Source organism: Tachypleus tridentatus, chromosome 13, assembly GCF_004210375.1.
Source record: "Tachypleus tridentatus isolate NWPU-2018 chromosome 13, ASM421037v1, whole genome shotgun sequence".
Lineage (NCBI taxonomy): Eukaryota > Metazoa > Arthropoda > Merostomata > Xiphosura > Limulidae > Tachypleus > Tachypleus tridentatus.
The window spans coordinates 29,232,612-29,256,006 of NC_134837.1; the positions used below are offsets into that span (position 1 = coordinate 29,232,612).

The 23,395-nt window shown below is 33.7% G+C and overlaps 1 protein-coding gene across 1 annotated transcript in view; it reads right to left on the reverse strand.

Annotated features, from left to right (window-relative positions):
* LOC143236094 (uncharacterized) overlaps positions 1 to 19,246 on the reverse strand; it is a 33,265-nt gene extending 14,019 nt beyond the window's left edge. Inside the window, exons 1-8 of the mRNA XM_076474364.1 lie at positions 18,509 to 19,246; positions 18,121 to 18,180; positions 8,897 to 9,150; positions 8,450 to 8,531; positions 2,910 to 2,987; positions 2,068 to 2,193; positions 1,559 to 1,804; positions 1,150 to 1,227 (exon numbers count right to left, since the gene is read on the reverse strand). Coding sequence (XP_076330479.1) covers positions 1,150 to 1,227; positions 1,559 to 1,804; positions 2,068 to 2,193; positions 2,910 to 2,987; positions 8,450 to 8,531; positions 8,897 to 9,150; positions 18,121 to 18,180; positions 18,509 to 19,246 — 1,662 coding nt within the window. The remainder of the gene's footprint in view (positions 1 to 1,149; positions 1,228 to 1,558; positions 1,805 to 2,067; positions 2,194 to 2,909; positions 2,988 to 8,449; positions 8,532 to 8,896; positions 9,151 to 18,120; positions 18,181 to 18,508) is intronic.
* Positions 19,247 to 23,395: the final 4,149 nt, after the last annotated feature.

The following is a 23,395-nucleotide window of genomic DNA, read 5'->3' on the forward strand; positions in this document are numbered from 1 at the left end:
TTCACTCATAGATTAATAGCAGTTGACTAGCTACTTTGTTGTTTATAATTTTGCACAAAGCTACACGAGGGCTATCTGCACTAGCCTTCCCTAATTTAGCAGTGTAAGACTAGAGGGAAGGCAGCCAGTCATCACCACCCACCGTCAACTTTCAGGGTACTTTTTTACCAAGAAATAGTGGGATTGACTGTCACATTATAATGCCCCCACAACTGAAAGGGCAAGTATTTTTGGTGCAACAGGGATTTGAACCTGCGACCCTTAGATTACAAGTCAAACACCTTAACCCACTTGTTAGCTACTTTTAATCACATCCATGTCACTTCTTTTGAATATACAGATGCACCTCAACACTTCTTAAGATCAATCACTACTTGTTTAAAACAATTACTGTAATGTTACTTTGTTCTTTTACACAGAATTTAGAAAATCCAAATTATTTCACTATCAAATAATTTATGTGAGGAAATTTTAACCCAGGATTTTCTGCATGCCAAGTGAGACCTCTACCAACTGAGAGGTAAAGGGTCATTAGTCACTGCTAGTATGACATTTTTTTAATAACTAAAACTACCTTAGTTTGAAAATTTTATACTTATTGCTATATTTTGAGGAGTTAAGTTTGAACAATAAATAGAAAAACTTAACACTTACATTACTAGCTAAACAAGATTAAAAAAAGTACCCAATACACATAATTACAACTATAGAGAGATCTGTATTTTAAAACAATAAACTAGCAGGGGGTGTAACAAAACCAACGAGTTTGTTTTGAGATATTTTCTACTCAAAAGGCAACTTGCATCAGCTATCCCTAATTTTGAAGTGATAAGACTAGAGGGAAGGTCATTAATAAAATGTTCCTACCACCGACTCCATGGCTACTCATATCTAACCAAACAGTCGTATTTGAATATCACTTTTTATCAACTACAAACAACTCAAAAGCACAGAGCTTTTTTTTTTTTTTGTAAAAGATGTGAACAATGAGACAAGCACACTGATAGTCCATCAGGCTAGCAACCGGTGAAATAATTATATTAATTTTTATCTTTCATTATATGGCTTTGGTGATCTTATGTTTTCAGAATTTTGAACTAATAATCAGTATTAAAATACTAGTACATGAGGGTACACAGTTTATCCTACCTCAGTTCCCGACAAACTTTCTCCTGGGCCTCCTTCTTCCCATTCCTCATCACTGTCAACTTCATAGTCAAATATCACCTTAGGAGACAAATATTCAAATACAACTGTTAATCTCTTATTAAATTCCCAATTACTTTACTTACATTAATGAATAACTTTAAAGTAATTTTATATAGGAATACTGATAAAATATTTGAAGAACTTTTACAAGTTGGCTTGCTATTACAGTAAACAGAAAACAATAGTTGTATATTATTCTTATAATGTTTATGAAGCTAGAAATTCTGCGATTTCTTTCATCTAACCATCTTATTCACTTATAAAAAGGAAGTTTAAGTAAAAACAAACAGAAACCAAAAGTAAAAATATCATAAGAATACCTATGTTATTAAGTATCAAAAATAATTACATCTCTACTAAATGGTCTTCTGGGGTTCACACTTGTACTTATCTTTCTCCAGGTACCCCAGTAAGGTGGCCTAACATTCTCACAAAACTGCAACAATTTCACTTTAAGTTTTGGCCTCATCTTCCGTTCCTCAGATTCAATAAAAATATCTTCTTCCTCATTTATTTCAACTTTTTGACACTTTTTAGTCCAGAAAGGTTTGTGTTTCTCTTTTTTCAGCTCTTCCAGGTACGTCATACGTGGTCCCTAAAATATATTTTCTTGTCTTACTAATCTACAAGACTATGTACAAGTTCTTAGTTTTTTCAAAAACTTCTAAACAATTCAGAGAAATAAAACATTAAATAATATATATGAACACTGAGAATATGATAAGTACACATCTGTCAAAATTGAAGACTGGATGAACATAAATCAATCTATCTGAAGTTTTTTTTTCTAATTTAACAAAAACCTCAATACTTTACAAAGAAAATCAAATCACATTTTTTTAAAAATATAATATATACCTGGCCTTGTAACTGTTTTTCCATATTTTCTTTGTCAAAATTAGCACTACTGAATTCAGGAACAACAGGAGCAAGAACCATGTTTTGTTTCACTTCAAATGGTAGAAAAATTCCTTGCTGTTTTTCCTGTTTGGAAACAATTTCTGGATGGATTATGACAAACATGTTTGAGGTAATGGACATTTTTATGAGACTGAAGTCACAAAAAACAGATCTTGCTTTTGTAGCACACAAAAGTGGAGGCTACTACAAAAAAAATATTGAAGTTTTTTGTTCAGAATTGTTACAGTAAAGATACAAACACTGTATTCAGATTACGGGTTACGTAGTATCTCTATACAACAAAATTACTACAATTGAACTTACTTTAGTTTTACAGATTTTTGTTGTTGGTTAAAAATCAAAATTTAACTCCAATCTGTGTCAATTAAACGGTTGAAATATATTACCTGCTTAAAACAAATATTTCAGTTCTTATTAACACTAAATAATATTTATACTCAGATTTCCCAGATAAAGATAAACTAAATTTACAGATAAATGAATGTATGGTTACTGTTAAGAACAAAGTTGCTCAATAGACTCATTGAAATCTCTAAGCCTATAGACCTAACACTGCATGTATGTGTGCATACAACAAACACTTCACATTTCCTATTAATTCTTCCTTCTTCAGTGTTCAGAATATGTAGAAATGCAAAAACAATCAAGAGCACTTTAAACTTTATGGGGGTGATAAGAGTAAGTCTTTCAAATAGAAGTGTAAAATCTGCTTTTTCCTACTCTCCTTCAACTTACACTTCTATCCAAACCTGGAAAGACAAAAATACACCAAAACATACCTCACTGATGACAAAATTAGGTTCTGCTTTTACAAAGAAACTTGCAAATGTAGCTTTTGCCTTCTCTTTTTTTCTTTCCTGAAAAGCAAAAAAACAAATACAAATTTAAAAAACACTTCTAACTGCTATTTTATCAAAAATTTACAAACTCATAACCAAACTAGAAAAGTTTTTATAAACACTGATATTTCTGACAGAATAACAAATCTTGCACTGAGTTTGCTTTATTTTAGTTTATTTCTTACAGTACTGTTGATACACCTTGACACTAATGTGTAATTTATATCCCACTTTAACAACAGTAGTCATGAATCTAACATGCAACAAGATATGATATGTATATGGGCCAAAAAACAAAAATACGCCTTGATAATGAGATATCATTAGTGACAAAGATTTGGTGAGACATTACCAGATCAAGATTTCACATCTGTAGCTCTCTTTACAAATTTAGAAAAGATGGAAGCCTGTTAAACAGTTTAACTGTCAGTAATAAGAAACTAGGAATAAAAATACAGGAAAAATCAAATATATGATCAACCACCATGACACAAATACCAACAAAATTGAGAATAAAAACCATAGTGTGTATCAGAGTACAAATATTTAGGACAAACCTTCAAAATGGAAAACACAACAAGAGAAGACATTATGGTAAGAATAAAGACAACATGGCAATGTTTGGAAATGTATAAGGAAATTCTAGAGGATCAAAATACCCACACTGCTTTGAAGTAAAAGATCATGGATCAGTGTGTACTTCCAACCTTAACAAACAGCAGCAAAACATAGACATTAACAAAAGATAAGGAAAAAGATTAAAACCACACAAGAAATGGAAAGAAAAATAACACACAATAATGTTTTGGAATGACATATGGCATACTGGTTCATCTCAGCTATTCCATTCTTTAAAGAAAATTAAAAAATAAACAGATATCTCAAAGATTGATTTTATAATTCATAAATTTAAAGTTTTTCTTAAACTCACTTAAATTTACTGCCTTTATAACATCTCAAAGGTCAACCACTTTGTTAGAAAACTAAAACTGTCTTAGCTAATTTTTTTTTTAAGAGAAAGAAATTTGAGATATTTCAGCTTTCCTCTTAAGGACAACCCCTCCATCTCAGCCCCTATTCTAGTAACCCTTCTGTGAACTCTTTCCAACAAATTAATGGCTTTTCTAAGATAAGGATTCCAAGATCAAACACAATATTTCAAATGTGACCTTTATATGAAATTATAACCTCTTTACTTTCGTATTCAATATTTTTGTAAATACAACCTAAAATCCCATTTGCCCTACCACAAGCAACAGCACACTAATTGGATGGCTTTACAGACAGATTGACTCTTACACCAAGATCCCTTTCTTCCATAACACTGTTAAAGTTATACCAACCCAGTTATATTTATAATTAAATTATGATAACCCACATGCATTATCTGACATTTATTATAACTAAAACCAATCTGCCATTTATCTACCCAACTCGCTAAATGATTTAGTTCCTTTTGTAAATCAGCATCACCCTCTTCAGAGCTAGTAAAACCCAATAACTTTAACATTTCCAAATTTAAGTGATTATTGACTATTATTTTGTAAATCAATAGGAGTAAACATCCTAACACTGAGCCCTGAGGTACAACACTTGTGACATTAATCCAATTTGACTAAATTCTATTTGAAACAATCCTCTACATTCTTTCATGCTATTGTTTTACACATTTAGCTAACTTATCTCCCAAATATCTATAGAGGTAAGTTTATTTAAAAATCTAATGTAGCACTTTGTCAAATGTTTTTTTAAACCCAGATACACAAAGTAACCTTTCCAAAAAATGTTAAAAGATCTGCAAAATATTTCCCTTAGTGAAACCACACTGGTTATCCAATAAAATTTTAAACTTTGTTAAATGACTCTGCATAATATCTATTATCAGACTTTCCAAAACTTTTCCTACAACTGATGTATGACTAATAGGCCTATAATTACTGTGAAAACTTCCATTATCACTCTTGTAGATAAGAGAAACATTAGGTAAGTTTGAATCCTCTGGTACTTGCCCACTATTCAAAGACTGACAAAAACAGTATTAAGTTGCTCACATATCTTATCTTTAATCTCCTTTAAAACCCTTAACCCTGTAATTTTAACCAGCTCAGAACTGATTCAGTCACCTTGTTTTATCTAATTTCCATTTACCTACTGTTTAAGATAAGAAACACTGCTTAAAACTTCATTACTAAAAAAACAAACAAAAAAAAAACAAATTATTAACCCAACAACCTTATAATAATCAGATATTAGCTTTGCTTTATCATCCCTCAAGGGTCCCTACCACCCATTTTAATATTTTGTTTACCCTTAATGTATTTAATGAAATCTTCATTGTTAATTTTTACATTTTCAGATAACTTTTTCTCATACATCATTTTGATATCCTAACTTCTTATTTCACCAACTTTCTTGATTTTCTATAATGTTCTAAATCTCCTATCATACTATTCAATTTCTTAAATTTATAATGTTTTTTTTTTAATTTCATGTCTTAAACTCTCTGACCCAACCTGCTTTTTTACTTACAGCTACTTTTCTTTTTCTGTAAGGAATATGTTTAACTTGAGCATTTAAAAATTTTCCACATCTCACCAGTGTCTCTGAATATTTCACCTTCACAATTCACAACAGATAATTCTTGTCACATCCCTTCAAAACTTGCTTTTTTTAAATATCTGTAACCAAAATAGCATCATTCCTCATCTCCTTATGTAGCAAACAATAAACCTAATAGAGAAATAAACACTTGCACCCAGATGTTCCCAATTTTTTTACCCTCTTGATCATTTCTGCATTTGAAGGTTACAATAAATTTAAAATAGCTTTTTTCTAGCAAGTTCACTGACTAACTAACAAAACCAAAAAGCATCCTGAACAGTTTACAAAAACCTTTCTCCTTTATGGTTTAACTCTAGCATTTCCCAATCTATATGCTTTAAATTAAAGTCACCCATAAGAATTACTTCATCAACAGCTGAAATTTAATCTCTTAGTAAAGTTTCTCACTAATTTCATCAGGATCATTAGGTGGTCTGTAACAAATTCCCGCTAAAAGCCTTTTCTTTTTGTATCAACTAATAGAAACCCAATCTGATTCAATCTCCTTACTCTTTAATATCCTCAAATTCAACAGGTTGTAACTCACTCTTTACCACCCCTTTCCTTATCTTTAGTGTTCTATCCCTATTAAACAGCCTCAAAACCTGTATTTCAAAACAAATTCTGCCATCAAAATCTGTTTAACCATGTTTCAGTTGTTCCTATAAAAATCTTCTATTCCTACCAGTGCTCTAAAGTCAACTTGTAACAATTAAGCCTATCCTTATAACTACATTTATATTCATTTCTCATACTAAACTAATCTTTGTCTCTAACTCTTTTCTGCATTTAGCTTTTCTTAGCCCTTACCACTGTCTAGGTCTAGTTTAAAACATCCCTTACAACTGTTACTAGTCTTAGCAAACAAGCCAGCCCCTACCCTATTTAAATGTAAACCATCTATTCCAAAAACTCCCTTCTTCTGCTGAAATGATCTCAAGTCCAACCATGCATTCTGCTCATCCTTATATACTAGCTGAAGCCTAACATTTAGCTTTAGTGATCTACTTATAATTTCATCCCAAAAGTTAATTTTGAGCAGTAACCCTGAAAAAATTAAATTATGGCCTTTAACTTTAAATAATTTTATCAACCCTTTGTATTTATTAGTTAGCTCTTATGGCCTACCTTTCCCTAAATCATTAGCCCCTACAACCACAAAAACTGTATCTCTGCTATCCTCCCTTTATTATATCTCCTGTACCTCTGCCCCTGGGTGTAACAATTTAACTTTTTTCTCCCTATTTACCCCACATACTAGGCTATCCACATGCCTTGTCAAGGAATAACCTACAACTATATCCTCCTTATCATCCACATCCTTCCCTGACCCTTTTGTTTTCCTTCCCTTTAATAGTTCCTCATCTTCAAAAACCACCATTTGCCCACTATCTATTCTGTTGCTGAACAGAATAGGATTGCTCTAACTAAATGCACTAGTTTCTACTCTAATAGTACTCTTTCTAACTTTCTGAAAGGCAGTGTTAGCTGCATGTAAAAGATTAAGCTACTCCTGAAATCTTGTTTCCATTTCCCATAGTCTACATTTCTATCCACCTATTGCTTCTATTTTAATTAGGATAACCTCCAACTTACAAAGTCTACATACAAATTTCACACCTTCACTACTAGCTTACTCAAAAGTACACCAATTCTGAGTTCCCAAATAAAACCCGTTCATTGTACCCATTACACCTAAAAAACTGTAAATGCTTAACTCCTACACTAATCTTAACCAATGTATCCATACTTATAGCCTGAAAATACACAATACCAAATACCAGTAGTCTAAGAGTTAAGAATCATCCATTACTTTATCATTACTATGTCTAGAATGTATTTATTTAATAAAACAACATATTTATCCTGCTTTATGATTTACCATTAAGATCAAATATACCTAAGCCTAAAGTATTTAACATGTACTAAGCCTATTTTAAGAATGTAGTAAAATTGCAAGACATTTTAAGTTAAAACTTCATAATTTTAGTTTTAATTTACCAAAATCAGTATATTCAGTTATTACTGTATTATTTAACCTAAATTACTACAAATGATAATATAAATTAACTTTCACAAAACTATAACAGTATAACAGCTTAACTTCTCAACTTTATCCCTTTTCACCCACACCATCCATTTTCAAGTACTTCATAAAACACAAGACAGATGAAGAAATGACAGAATAAAAACAAATGTAACAGATACAGTAGGGTTCTTTCTACGAACTAACTAGAAATGGGCTGGTCATGTATCAAGCTATTCCAATAATAGGTGGGCATTAATAGCCACAGAATGGCAACACAGGCTAGGGAAAAGATTTAAACAAAAGCAAAACAGAATAAGGAGGGACAATCAGAAGTAAAAGCAGAAATCAGATGAACATGGTATGCTGAAAAATCAGAAATACTGGACTGATATGATGGAGAGCTACATTCAACAAAGGATGACTACATATTAGATACTAATGTGTAACTACTTAATGTACATTGATATTAATGTGCAATTTCAACTTAATACACCTTGATAGTAATGTGCATACTTGATACATGTTGATATTAGTAGCAAGGTACATCGAGAAGTTACACATTATTATCAAGGTGTATGAAATACAAGTTGTACATTAATATCAACATATATAATATATAAGATGCAACTTCTACTTGATATACATTGATACTAACGAGTAATTTTTATCTGATATGCATTGCCACTAATGTGTAATTCTACTTGACAAACTCAAGTGCTAACCTAAATATTATATCCTTTTTTAAAAACAGCTTGAAATCTTTTGTTTCCCAGCCTATCACTAGGGTTTTAATATTAACATAAAACACTGCTGCAGTTTGTAAAACTTCTAAACAAAAAATTATATAAACCTCTTCTTCTTCTGCTCTCCTCTTTTCCTCTAATTTTTTCTGCCTCTCTTCATCCTTTTTTTTCTTTTCTTCCAACTTAGCACTAGAAAAGACAAAGAAATTTATCAACATTATTTATAGTAATTTAAATGCGTATTTGCATTTTTAAAAGTAACTAAAAAAAATAAGTCATTCTTAAAACCACCAGATATGCATGATGTTGACATCTAAAAATAAAAACTACATCAACTATGAACAAAACACAGAAGTCAGCAGCTAATTATTCTGGGCTTAGTTAACTACAACTCAACAAAACTTGGTTTTAAATTGTAACAGATATTTGACATTTTTTTTATTAACTAATTAGGTTAATTAATAAAATTATGTGCAATATTTATTACAATTTTCCACCAAGGAATTGATCTACATTCATTTTATTTCTAAAAAACTAATTACAAAACAGCCTACTTTAAAATTTGCAGCTTTTTCTGTCTTTCTTCCTCCTTTTGTTTGTATTTCTCTTGACGCTCTCTTTCTTCCTTTTCTTTTCTCTCCTGTTTCACACGGATCTTCTCTTGCTTTTCTCTCTCTTCTTTATCCTTTTTCTCCTGTTTTTCCTTTTCTTTCTTGGCCTTTATTTCCAGACGTTCACGCTTCTTTCTTTCCTTTGCTTCTTTCTGATCCTTTCCTTTTCTCTCTTTAACCTTTCTCTCTCTTGTTTTTTAAGTTCCTATTTAATAATTATACAACACAATAATATCAAACACTTTTTTTGCATAGATTGATTGATTTAGTGTTTTATGGCACAAACAAACAGTAAAAGGTAAAAATAAACTAAATGTAGTAAAATACATAAAAGGGAATGAAGGTAAAACATCATTGAAAAACAAAAAAAGCATAAAACCAATGTTGACACCTAGTCTACAATGTTAAGAGAGAAGGCAGAGTAAGAGAAGTTGTGAAGGACCTTCTCTAGCAAAATGGTAATGATCATAACCTGCCAGGAAGACTAACAGGTAAGTACAAGAACCACCATCAGTCACCTGAAGTTGGCCTTTCCAGTCCTGGTTTCAGGTTATGTTGTCAAAACAGCCATTATCAAAAGGTAAAATAATAAAGTTTTAAAAGACATATAGCAAAACCGTAATAATGATTAGCCAAATGTCCAGTAAAAAGGTAAAAGTAAAGTAAATGTAGTAAAATTCATAAAAGGAAACAAAGGTATAAACAAAACAGCAATTAAAAATAGAAAATGGCATAAAACCAATGTTGACATCCAGTCTACAAAGTTGTAAAGTGATTTCTGTAGCAGAATGGTAATTATCATAACCCACCGGGAAGACTAACAGGTAAGTACAAGAACCACCATCAGTCACGTGAAGTTGGTCTTTCCAGTCCCGGTTCTGGGTTATGCATCAGTATGGCCAGTTCCAAAAGGTAAAGTAAGAAAAGTGTTAAAAGACATGCAGCAAAAGTGTAATAATAACTTGCCAGGAAGACTAACTTGTAGTTTAAACAGCAGCATTAGTCACCTAAAGTTGGTCTTTCCAGTCCTGGTGTCGAGTTATTTAATGTTCTGGCCATTTTACAATGTCAAACTGAACTAGAGACAGAGACTCTGAAAAGGGAACCACAATTAAAAAGGTGTAATGAATAAATATCAAACACTTAAATGAGATTAAAAAGATTAATGGCCATTAAAAAACTAAAATCTTTATCAAGGTGGACAGTGTCACCATCACCAACAACGCTGTCCAATGTTAAAGACAAACCCTGGGACAGAACATGTTTAAAATAGTGCCATCATTGAGAGTCGTAACGATGGCAGGAAAGTAAAATGTGGCTTACAGTGATTTGAGTGTTACACAAACTACACACTGGTGCATCAGTTCCAGATAAAAGAAAACGATGAGTTAAAAAACTGTGACCAATGAGTAGTCTAGTTAGAACAACTTCCTCCTTCCAAACCCTACGGAAGCTAGACTCCAAAGCCCAATATAGGGTTTTATTTGAAAAAGCTTGTTGTCGCGTTCTCACTCCAAGTGGACTGCCAGCTGACACGGAGCTGAGCCTTGAATACAGGACCATAGTCCATGTACGGAATAGGTACAGTGGTGATAGTGCCTGAACAGATAGATTTAGCTGCCATGTCTGCAAGCTCATTCCGGCGAATACCAACGTGGCCTGATATCCAGAAAAACTGGATAGAAGTAGATGTTAATGAGAAATGGGCCAGTCGGTTTTGAATATCAGTGAGAACAGGATGTGAGCCAACGTGAAGTGATTCCAAGGCCAGCAGAGAACTAAGGGAGTCAGTATAAACAGTGCAGTCAGAGTACTGCTCAGCTTCAATATGATCCAGGGCAAGAGATATGGCATACAGTTCAGCAGTGAACACAGAAGCTGTAGAAGGAATTCTGCACGCAACCACCAAACCACAACAAACCATGGCAGAGCCCACAAAGTCACCTTATTTTGAACCATCCGTATAAATTGAAATAGGTTGTTCGAAAGATGTTCAGTAAATAAGACAGTACTTCCAATTGGGAGCATCTGTCTTTTTCAGATGGCTTAAAGAAAGGCCACATTTGGGGGCTGTAATAAGCCATGGTGAAATAGGCTGACCAGTGGATTCTGCAATGTTTTCCAAGGACAGACACAATTCATCCAATTGCGCCTGGATTTCGCATCCAGGCCATAAGGAGCAATGGCAGATTGTCTGTTTTGAAAAAAGTAAGGCCCACTGAGGAATGAAAACACATCCCCAAGTGGGATGCTTTGGTAAGGAGCAAAGTTTCAAAGAATACAGTACAGACAGTTGCAATCAACAAAGGTGCAGAGAAGGTTCGTGAGATTCCACATATAAGCTCTGAACTGGGGAGGTGCAGAAAGCCCCAGTGCAGAGTCAAAGTCCCTGATGATGAATGGGGTCCAGCATCTTTAAGGTCTGGCAGAGCCATAGACCACTGATCCATAGTTGAGTTTTAAACGAATAAGAGCACGATATATCTTTAACATAGAACATCGATCCTCTCCCCAACTGGCAGCAGAGAAAACATGGAGGATGTTCAGTACTCTTCTGCATTTGACCCGTAGCTGCTTTAAGTGTGTGTATAAAGGTCAGCTTACGATCAAAGATAAGCCCCAAGAACTTGGTCTCAGGAACCATTGGCAGTGATACTTCATCGATAGAGAGTTCATGATCAGGGTAGATACCCCGTTGGCGGCAAAAGTGCATGCGAACGGTTTTAGAGAGAGAAATATTAAAGCCGTTTGTTGTAGTCCACTTCAGTACATGATTGAGGGCAGTTTGTAGTTGCCGCTCAATATATCTCATGTTTGACGACTGACATGAGATGTGAAAGTCATCAACATAGAGCCCGTTTGCAACAGTGAAAGGAAGTTGTTCAGTGATGGCATTTATCTTTATACTGAAAAGAGTGACACTCAAAACACAGCCCTGAGGGACTCCAAGTTCCTGTACAAAAGAACGGGAAAGTGTTGAACCCACACAAACTTGGAATCTCCTGTCCATTAAAAGTTTGTTAATAAACAAAAGCAAATGGACACGTAACCCATATATATGGAGGTCTCACAAAACACCATACCTCCATGTTGCGTTATAAGCCTTCTCAATGTCAAAGAATATTGATGTTGGCATTTGTGAAAGGCTTCTCTGATTGATGTTTCAAGTCAAAGTAGGTGGTCTATAGTGGAGTTGTGTCATTGGAACCCACACTGGGTGGGCGAGAGGATGTTGTTTGATTTGAGGAACCAAACAAGATGAGCATTAACCAACCTTTCTAAGGTCTTACAGAGACAGCTCGTGAAAGCAATTGGACAGTAGTTTGAAGAAATCTTGGGATCTTTCCCTGGCTTAGAGAAAGGTAAAATAATAGGCTGGCATCAGGCATCAGGAGAAACATTCTCCTGCCAGATCTGGTTAAACACAATTAGAAGGACATCAAGAGAAGCAAGAGATAGATGGTGCAGCATGTCATAGTGTACATCATCAGGTCCAACAGATGTACTGCCAGACCGATGAAGGGCCATTTTCAGTTCCACCAGTATAAAGGGACAATTATAGTCAAAGAGACAGTCAGTTCGAAAGGAAAGAGGTGAACGCTCTGCCTGGATCTTGATGGCCAAGAAGGTGGAGGAACAAGCAGAAGTGCTAGATACCCATACCCGGCAAAAGCTTTCACCTAGAGTATCAGCGATGCTCCAGACATCAACCACCTACTGACCATCAGAGAGTAAGATCGAGAGGGGGACAGAATTGTAGTGCCCACTGACCTTTCAAATCCTGTCCCATATGACCTTGGAACTGGTGGTAGAAGATATGCTAGTTGTGAACTTAATCCAAGATTCTTTCTGGCTTTGACATCTTACCCACCTAGCATGTGCACGGGCCTGTTGGAAAGTGACGCGGTTCGAAAGTGTGGGATATCTACGAAAAGTATCCCAGGCCCATTTTTGAGCCTTCCATGCTAAGTGGCAAGCAGGATTCCACCACAGATGAGGATATCGTGGAAAACGTGTCGAGGTTTTAGGAATACACTGAGCAGCTGCTTGTATAATACAGCCAGTTACCGCTGCCACACAGTCATCTATTGATGGCTGATTCACGATGGCAGGATCAAGTTCTGCGAGAGCAGTGAAAGTGGACCAGTCTGCCTGATCCAGCTTCCACCTGGGCACTTCAAGGCCAAAGTGGTATGTTAGGGTTGGACCCCTCAACCACCAGGATCCTCTCCTCCCCTTCACGGGTTGCCACACATGGCAAACATGTTGGTGGATGTTTAGATCCCAGAGGAGGTAAACTGAAAGAACAGAACCTTCCCTAGGAGGTCCCCTCACCACATACAGGAATTCACACAGAGGGAGTTTTGCATAGAATACACACAACTTGCATAACACAAATACTTCTAAGATATAGTATTAAATTTTTGTTTTAATCAAATGAATGCTAACCAATACTCATTGGGAATTTCAACAAAAAACATTCTGTGATGAATGCACTCAAGTTTACAGAAAGGGCTGAATTAATTGAAGTAAAATAACCACCAGAGCCATGTATCAAATAGTATGAAAGACACTCCACAGGATGTGATGGATTTATTATTATACATTTATTTTAATACTGATGTTTGTTTCCATTAATATACATTTAGAAATACATGTAACTTGGACTGTAAAATCTGTATTGCAAAATTCCTGCCTATTCATTAAAGTTGTAAACAATTCTCACGTTTAAGAATCAACAACGTACTATATGTACATGTAAATACTTGGGACTGCCAGTGTTTTTGTTTTAGCAGAATTTTCTAGTCTAATCTAATGCTTATAAAAACTAAAAAAGTAACTAATATAATGTGTAGAGAGACATATCTTACTAGTTTGCTACAGTTGGTATACCATAAACTTCAGAAGCTGTAACTGTGATTAACACTTATTAATCAGGAACTTCAGATGTTGACCATGAAGGTTTATAAATTGTGAGCATTACAAATTATTTAATTTAAGCAGATTAACATCAGATGTTAGCATTTGGCTAAGACATTACATAACTTCAACAATGAAAAACTGGGGTGTAATCAGTAAAGAACTAACTAGCTGCCCATTAAGTAAACTGTACCAGTATCGACCCAAAATTAATTTGTTCATAGTGAACCCTCAATAAGATAACCAGTTTCACACCAGACAGAAAACTCAATATTATTTGTAAAAGAGTAAAGCTTTTATATGTAAATCATTATTTGTAATAGCCATTATTATAAATTGTATTATTGTGTGTGTATTGAAACATATTTCTACAAAGAAAGAAAACTGTTGAATCTTTTTTTTTTTTGGCAAATATCATACATCTGATACATATTGACTTATAATTAACTTCTAAATGCAAATTAAAATTTAACTCAATTTCAGGCTTTTTGAAATTGTAATATGAAACATAATAAATTGGAGGCTTGTCCATGATAAATTATAATCATAACAAAGGGTCCTCAAAGGATATATACCAGGTTTGGTAATAACTTGTCTAGCAGTTTGAAGGTTATAAAAAAAATTCAAACATACACCTAACATTGTCACCTCATGTTCCTAAAACATTTAGACACTCAGTGACCTAGAACAGATAGAGATTCACAGCATTGCAATGGGAGATAGAGGATTACTCTGAGAAGTTAAAATGTAAAAATAAATGAAGAAATCAAACTGTATTTAAATTTAAGAGAACTGCACAATCAAAAAAGTAACAATGAACTTGCTTTCTCTGAAGACACAATAGAATCTGGTTGAAGATACAAACACCTGCAATCAAAATAGAGGTCATCCTGTAGCTGACCATTCCAAAAGACAGATCACAAGAATCAAAGTATCTTTCCTCCATTTGACATATGGAAAGCAATCCTCTATAAATAAACTAAAGTAGCATACAGCTATTTCAATAAACAGGAAATAGCTTCTGTGATTGTACTTGCTAGAGAAAGTAAAACCTTAGGCCATAGTAAGCAGATAGGCTTAACCAGAACACTATTTCAAATTAGAACACAGAAAAATAAACAAGTCTTGTAGACATGAACTATTCACACTACACAAGAGTGAGGTATGTAGTCTAAACACATTATACTTTGCCAAAAACCTTACTAAAATGACCAACTGTTTTATTCATTTGGAAATATCTACTTTAAAACAAAAAAAAAATGCATCTAAGAATCATAGAAATCAGGGTAATGTTCAAAGAGCATACATCCATCACTCACAAGGTTTGAAGACAAATAATTTTGGTTGGTTGTTTGGCATTTTATGGCACAAATCAACTAGGCTATCTGCACCAAACAACCAGTAAAAAAAACTACAGTAAAATTATTAAAATTCATAAAAAGGAATCATGGTTAAAAACTTAAATAGCATTTAAAAGGCCATTGGCCTTAAAAAATTAAAAACATTTGTAAGGTGAACAAGTGTCACCACTATCAATAACACTGTCCAATGTCAGAGGTAAACTTTGTGACAAATCATGTCTAAAATGGTGCCGTCATTACGACTCTCAATGACAGCATGACAGTAAAATGTGGCTATTATGACCTGAGTGTCATACAGACCACACATTGGTGCATCTGATCCAGATAAAAGAAAACAAATTAAAGAACTACAACAAATTGTAGTCTAGTTAGGACAACTTCTTTCCAATCCTTACAGAAACAAGGTGGTCAAAGTCCAATAGAGAGTTTTATCTGGAAAAGCTTGTTTCATATTGCTCATTCCAAGTCGACTGCCAACTGGCACAGAGCTAAGCTCTGAATACAAGACTATAGTCCATGTACAGAACAGGCACAGCAGTGATAGTGTCAGACAGACTTAACTGCAGTGTCAATGATAGAATTCCCTCGAATACCAACTTGGCTTGGTATCCAAAACAACTGGATAGAAGTAGATGTTAAAGAGAATTGAACCAGTTAGTTTGGAATATCAGCAAAAACAGGGTGAGAACTAACATGAAGTGATTCCAAAGACAGTAGAGAACTGAGTCAGTATAAACAATACAGTTCAAGTACTGCTTAGCTTCTATGTGATCCAGGGCAAGAGAAATGACATATTTTGTGCACAAACGCCAAACCACAACAAGCCATGGCAGAAAACCCACTTGTAGAGAAATATATATGCAAAAAACGCCTTGTTTGGGTTGAGAAAATATTTTACACAGAAGAGCGAACAACGTTTCGACCTTCTTCGGTCATCGTCATCAAGCCGTTTTTGCATGTATAAACCATGGCAGAGCCCACAGTCACCTGATTTCAAACCATTCATATAAATGGGAATGGAAAAACAGTACTTCCAATCGGGAGTGTCAGTTTTTCTCAGATGGCTCAAAGAAAAATCACATCTGGGCTGGGGATGGTAAGCCATGGTGAGATGGGCTGACCAGTGGATACAGCAATGTCATCCAAGGTCAGACCCAATTCGTCCAACTGCACCTGGATATGAAGGCCAAAAGGAACAATGGCAGACTGTCTGTTCTTAAAAAGCATGGTCCACTGATGAAGGAAAATGCAACCCCAGGTGGGATGCTGTAGTGTGGATAGAAGTTTTGAAACATACAGTAAAGATAGTTGCAAATGGCAGAGGTGTTGAGGAGGTTCATGAGACTGTATACACACTGTGAACTGGGGAGGTGCAGAAAGCCCCTGTGCAGAGCTGAAGTCCCAGATGACAAATGGGGTCCAGCATCTTCAAAGCTGAGGTCCAGAGACCCATAGTCCAGTTTCAGTCAACTAAGAGCATAATATATTTTTTAGCATAGAACATCAATCCACTCCCCAAGTGGTTGGAGAGAGGATACGGAGGATGTTCAGTGCTCTTGTACAGAGTCGTAACTGCTTAATGTGTGGTATAAAAATCAGCTTATGGTCAAAGATAAGCCCCAAGAACTTTGCCTCAGGAACCACAACTTCACGAACATAGAGTTCAGAATTGGGGTGAATACCTAGGTGGCAGCAAAAGTGCATAAAAACAGTTTTAGAGAGAGAGAAGTTAAAACTCTTTGATGTGGTCCACTTCAGTAAACAATTGCAGGAAGTCTGTAGCTGCTGCTCAATATACCTCATGTTCAACAACTGACACAAGATATGGAAGTTGTCAACATAAAAGCACATTAGCAATAGTAAGTTGTCCAGTGATGGCATTAATGTTTATACTAAAAAGTGTGATACTCAAAACACAGCCCTGAGGGACTCCAAGTTCCTGTTAGAAAGAACTGAAAACTGTCAAACCTGCCCAAACTTTGAATCACCTGCCCATTAAAAAACTTTCAACAAAAATGGGCAAATGGCCATGCAACTCATATAAGTGGAGATTTTGCAAAATGCCATACCTCTATGTTGTATCATAAGCTTTTTCAAGGTCAAAGAAAGGACAAGATGTTATTGCTTGAGAATGGTTTCTCTGATTGATGTTTCAAGATGATTCAGGTGGTTCTTCTGAATAAATTGGGATACATTTTCCTTGAAGATTTGTCTGATAAAGAATATAATATCAGAAAAGAAGGTACAGGTGTTGAAGAAGTTGAAGATTGGTCTTCAGAATCTTCAAAATGTGGTCATTAACCAATGCTCTGTTTTATCACTATTTTTTTTAAATTTAATTCAGAGGATCAGTAATAAAGAATGTTTCAGTGCCCACTAACCCCATCCATCATGGAGCCCTACAAGGGAAGACACTACAGTGCAAACAAAAATACTGCAGTGATGTTAGGGTTTTGTAGGCACTACATCCAAACACCAGCATCAGATACAATGTTCACAACACCCATTGAGAAAATCCAAAACTGTGGTACTTGGTTGACCTTAGCCCAAGTAGACCAGCTTACTGACCCCATGGGATCACCCCAAGGCTGTCCACCTACGGGCCAAAGTGGTGTGTCAGGGTCAGACCCCTCAACCACCAGGATCCTCTCCTTCCCGTCACAGGTTGCCACTCATGGCAACTACGTAGGTGGATGTTTAGATCCCAGAGGAGGTAAACTGAAAGAACAGAACCTTTTCTGTTCAGTACCTGCACCATGTACAGGAATCCACACACAGGGGGAAAACAAATAAATGAGGATAAAGATTATATACAAAAAATACTTTGCCTAATATTGATTATGTTACTTAAATCCAGTAGCATGATTACGTTTATATACAATTTACCTTTCTCTTAAGCCTTTCTTCAAAGGTTTCATGGGGAACTTTTCTGCCTTTATCATTTTCCTAACAACAACAACAAAAAAATCCTTCTTAACATGCTTCACATATATACAAACAATTTTTCTTTTTTTACTTAAAGTAAGGAACAGCAACTTTTCTTCACATGTAAATTAGTTTTTAAAAAATCTATCCAGAAAATCAAATCAGGAGATAAAATTTTAAATTTTCTTCACCTTTTTATCATATGGAGCATTTTGTGAGAACAACTGTATTAAGCACTATTTCTTTTAAACTTTTGCCTTTTCGTGAAGAATGTTTAATTAAATTTCATGCTAGCTGGATAAAAAAATTACAACTTTTTACTGTAACTCAGTGCACTTCTGTCACTAACCTTTTTCACTTCTCTTTTGACAGATCTCTGAGAAAGTGTTCTTTTAATTCCATGTTCTTTACATTCTTCATGTATCTTGCTTGTATCAGATGTTTCTACTGCAGTCACACCCTCATCTTTACTTTCAATCACGCTCGTATCTTCTGCACCTACTGAAGAAGTAGAAGTGTCTCCAGGACTGGAATGTTCCAAATATTCATAATTGTTTGTACTTTCCACTTCTGCTGGTTGTTCTGAATGGCCTTCTTTAGTTTCAGTACTTTTATTACCTGGCCATTTCTCAAGAACTACTGATAATGGACAAGAACCAGTCTTATTATGTTCAGTTGCATGTGTATCAAGTGTACTGATATCTGTAATTTGTTGGCCAGGATGAACATAAACCTCTATTTTACTTTCATTTTCTATTTCTGTGGTAGAATTTTCAATATTAACCTCTACAACTTCATCTGATTGGTTTCGAATGTCACAGTTCTCCACAATGGAGGAAACCTTAGAACTCACTACAGGAATATTTTCAGCTTCTGCTGAAGTATCTATTATTTGAGAATTGTTTGCTACTGACACACATTCTTTGGTTGAAAATTCTTCACGAGGGGTCTTGGAAACTTTTCCAACATCCTCTTCAGAAAGTTTTCTCTTCTTCTGATTTGGTGATGAAGTTGGAAGTGTACTGCTGATATCTAAAACTTTGAAAGGAAGTCGTGCTGGGGTGGACAGAAAAAAAACACTTAACATTGTGAATTACCTTGTATTTATTTAAAAACTTTTCGAAGTAATTTCTACCTGAATATTACTTTTGTGAAAATGGACATGAAACTCAGGATTATCAAATAGAAATTAATCATTTTTAACAACATTCAATCTCTAATATAATTATCATAATTCATAATCATATTAATTTTAAATAAATTATTTTTCAAAACATATTAAAATGTCATTTTTAGGAAAAGAAAAATCAGGTATGTAGATCTCTCACTTTAATGAGTAAATAAATCAAGCTGATTGAGATAGATTATTTATGAGCACAGATTAGGGTCACAAAAATAAATACTCATGAAAATTATTATTAAATCAATTAAGATCATGAAAGCAATCAACTACTTGAAACTGGTGTTTCTCATTATTACCATTTGATTGATCAAACTATTCAAGTAACTAAAATACTGGTATTATGATTTCTCATTATAATTTTGATTAATTTATGGTTCTCCAGTTTAATCAGTTAGTGTCACAACTCCCAAAGATAATCAACTAATTGTTCCAAATTATTATCATTTTTAATTATTCCATCTATCCAAGTCTGACGTAAAAGTAACTGATTAGTTGTTAGGTTCATTAATCTATTATCACATTCCTTTAACTGCCCAGTTAATCCCACCACAAAATTGCTATGGCATCTAACTAAATTACTTGACATCTGGGTAATTTTTTGTCATTTTTTCTTTAAAAATAATAATAATAATATATACTATTGTAATATCATTTTGTTATTTGCTTTGTTTTTTTATATTATTTATTAAAAAAAATAACAGATCCAGTCCAAGTAAAAAAACAAAAACTTATTTCTTCTATAATGTTTGCTATAGGCTACATTCACTTTGACACAAATTCAGGCAGAAGTTTACAAATAAAATTTATGAAATTCCTCACTAATGATACACTGACTTATGAAAAGAAACTTTTTGATACTAAACTCTCATACTAAATACTTTAATAAGCCTTATTCACTTTGTTAACATATTAATAATATTTATAAATACCATAGCCCTGTCTCTAGATATTATTATTATCCAGGTTCTCAATTATTACATTACCATAGTTAAGCTGCTTCCTCTAGCAAACAACTAAACTGAAATATTGAAAACATAACTTGCAACAGTACAATAACATGATGCTATGTAATTAAACAGCTCAGAAGTGATTAGTACATCATCTGAAATTTACAATGTATCTTGAAATACTGACAAGGAAGTGTAAATTTACATAATTCAGCCAACTTCTTGTATCTTCAATGTCCGAATGCAAGCCAAAGTATATGGCAAGGAGGCACTGAATATCTTCCATGAGATTTAAATAATTCTACATTGCACAAAAAAGACTGGGTAACGGGTTCACCTTCAAAACATTACAGTATGAAATTTCACAATAACAAAAACTTTTGTTTCTTTAATTCATAACATGCACAGAACTGAAAATGTGGTTGCAAATTTTCTAATGTAAAGATTACAGTAACTTCCCCAATCCCCATCACAATAACCTATCCTGGTTACAAGGATTTATTGCTGGCTCCTAATTATCATATACATTTGCCAACTCCTATTAACATACATCTTGAAATAATACAGCAAAACCTAATGATAATTAACAGTTTAATAATTCTGTTCATACCTATAAAAATCGCCTCTAAATGTAGATCTAGCAATGATCCTGTAGATTTTAAAACTGTTACAGGCTTGGAGAGGTTACCTGTATGAAATCATTGATTTCTGAAATATTTAGAATGTTAATGGGAATTTGAATATTTAAAGTAAAATAAATAAAAGGTGTATCTTTCAGTATACAAGCCATAAATCATACAGTACTTGCTATAATCTGTAATTACAATCATAATTTAACATCAAATGTATTCATGCTTTTCTTTCAGCTGAACACACCTTGTTTTAAAGGTCTGCTTGAAGTTGCCCCATCTTTTAACATAACTTCCATATTTTTTTCAACACTTCTGTTTTTTTTTTTTCTTAGTTTCAAAGATCTGAAAAATAAAGTAAAATAAGCTTATATTGAGTGTAACTTCTAAAAGTGTAAAATTATATGTTTTAATTTGGTAAAAGGAACTAAAACTTACTGTAATTAGGTTCAGATGTTTAAAGTTATTAAAATAATGTTATCTTCTAACTGCAGGAATTCTTTCTTTTCTGAACAAAGATTTCAATTACAAATATTAGGTATGAGCTTGGAATATGTAAGTACGTTACTATCTCTATTATCTATGGAAGGGTTCTTTCATTATTGTAAATACACATGTGGAGAAGATAAAGTGTTAATCATAATTACACTTTCCTTAGAATATCTAACTTCTGGAACAGTTTGACTATGATGTGGTGTGTCCTTATGTTTTGTATCCTTTTATTGAACATGGATGCAAACAAGACAATATATTTAAATCGTGGAGTCAAATAAGTTTACAAAAGCCAATTAGTGACTTTAAATTATTGCTTATATCCTAATCAACGACCACCAAAATCTTAGATTATAAGTATGTCAGTATTTGTTGGAAAAATTGTAACTTCAAGCTTAATGAACTAAAATACTTGTTTTTATGAAAACAGTCATAGGACCAGACAGTTTGATTAGCCTAAAGTCACATTGTTGTTGTTTTATGTTCTAAATATAACACGACCAAAAAGACACTGTGTGGTACTTCATGACTGTCCTTGCATATTCACTCTTGAATAAAAGCAAAAATCTAAACTTTAAGGATATTAATGATTTCTCTTTTCAGGTGCCAGCCTCTGCTACTGTCTACAACTTGGATAAGATTGCAAACTACAATGTTTAACTTTCCTTCTCTTTTCTTAACCTATCCTAATAAGATAACCCATCTTTGGAATGATCATAGCAGTTCTCCTCTGAACTCTTTCCAATAAACCTATCCTTTCCTAGATAACAAGACCAAAACTATATCCAAATTCTAAATGAAGTATTATAATTTTTATACCTCTTCTAACTTTTAATACACCATAGAAGTAAAATACTATCAAATTTATTACTAATACTAGTAAAAGAATACTGTCTCAGTAGCTTGAGTGACTTACCTACCATTATGCCAAAATATTATTGGTTAGTTCCCCATCTACGTTAACTGTATGGTAAGACACTGTCTATAATTAAATGTAATTTATTAAATATATGTCTAAATAACCAATTTCTCCAGCCCTCAACAACCTCAATATAGTTTGAAATCCCACCGATTAGCAGTTCAAACTTTGTAACTGTTAAGTTAAATAGCATCAGAAAACATTACTCGTTTAATAATTACGTTCCTGTCAATATCATTCACGTAAGAAAAAATAAAATACACTCTTCTTTAGATTTGTGTATCTTCTTGAATCAATGATACTCATTTATTACAGAATTTATTACATCCTGTTACACTTACCTGTTCAAAGCACACACGTTTGAAGTAAAAGAGTAATAACCTACAAGACGTAACTTGTGACCAATTTACTTCAGAAGTTTAGTATAACATCATAATAACGACTAATGTACTTTGCTTATGATATTACTGCTTTATCTTTGTGTTTGCCTTCCTATAATATATTTGGAATCTAAACACGGATATATTTTGTGTAATAAGACTTTAACTATAATTAAAAAAACAAAGTTCTAAATAAAAAAAAATCCCTCAACAGTACACTTTCTACACCGATTCCAAATTCCTCCCTACTTCTCATTTGATCCTTTTCTCAAGCTGACCAAAATTGGCGCCAAAAGCTAAAAACATCCACAACCGAACTGTGACGAACTTGTTCGATTTAGCAATTTTCAGACGTTTATACTCTCAAAGGAGTGAACTTGAACTTGTGAAAAATAAATAATGTTTTCCATCTTAAAAAAAAGAAATATAACTAAGTCATGACTGATAATATTTTAATGAATACAGACGTTGTTAAGCTTACAAAAGAAGCTTTCTATTAATATTTTTATTCCTATTATCTAACAGAGTGTCTATATTTGAGGGTCGTTACTTTCCTTAGAGTCTTGATTACGAACGACTCGAGTTACCCTTGGAAAGAAAATTAAATATGATGGAAGAGATACATCGTGAATCTATTTTTTTTGTGTGTGTGTGTGTGTATAAGTGAAAGCTGCTTTAAAAAAATA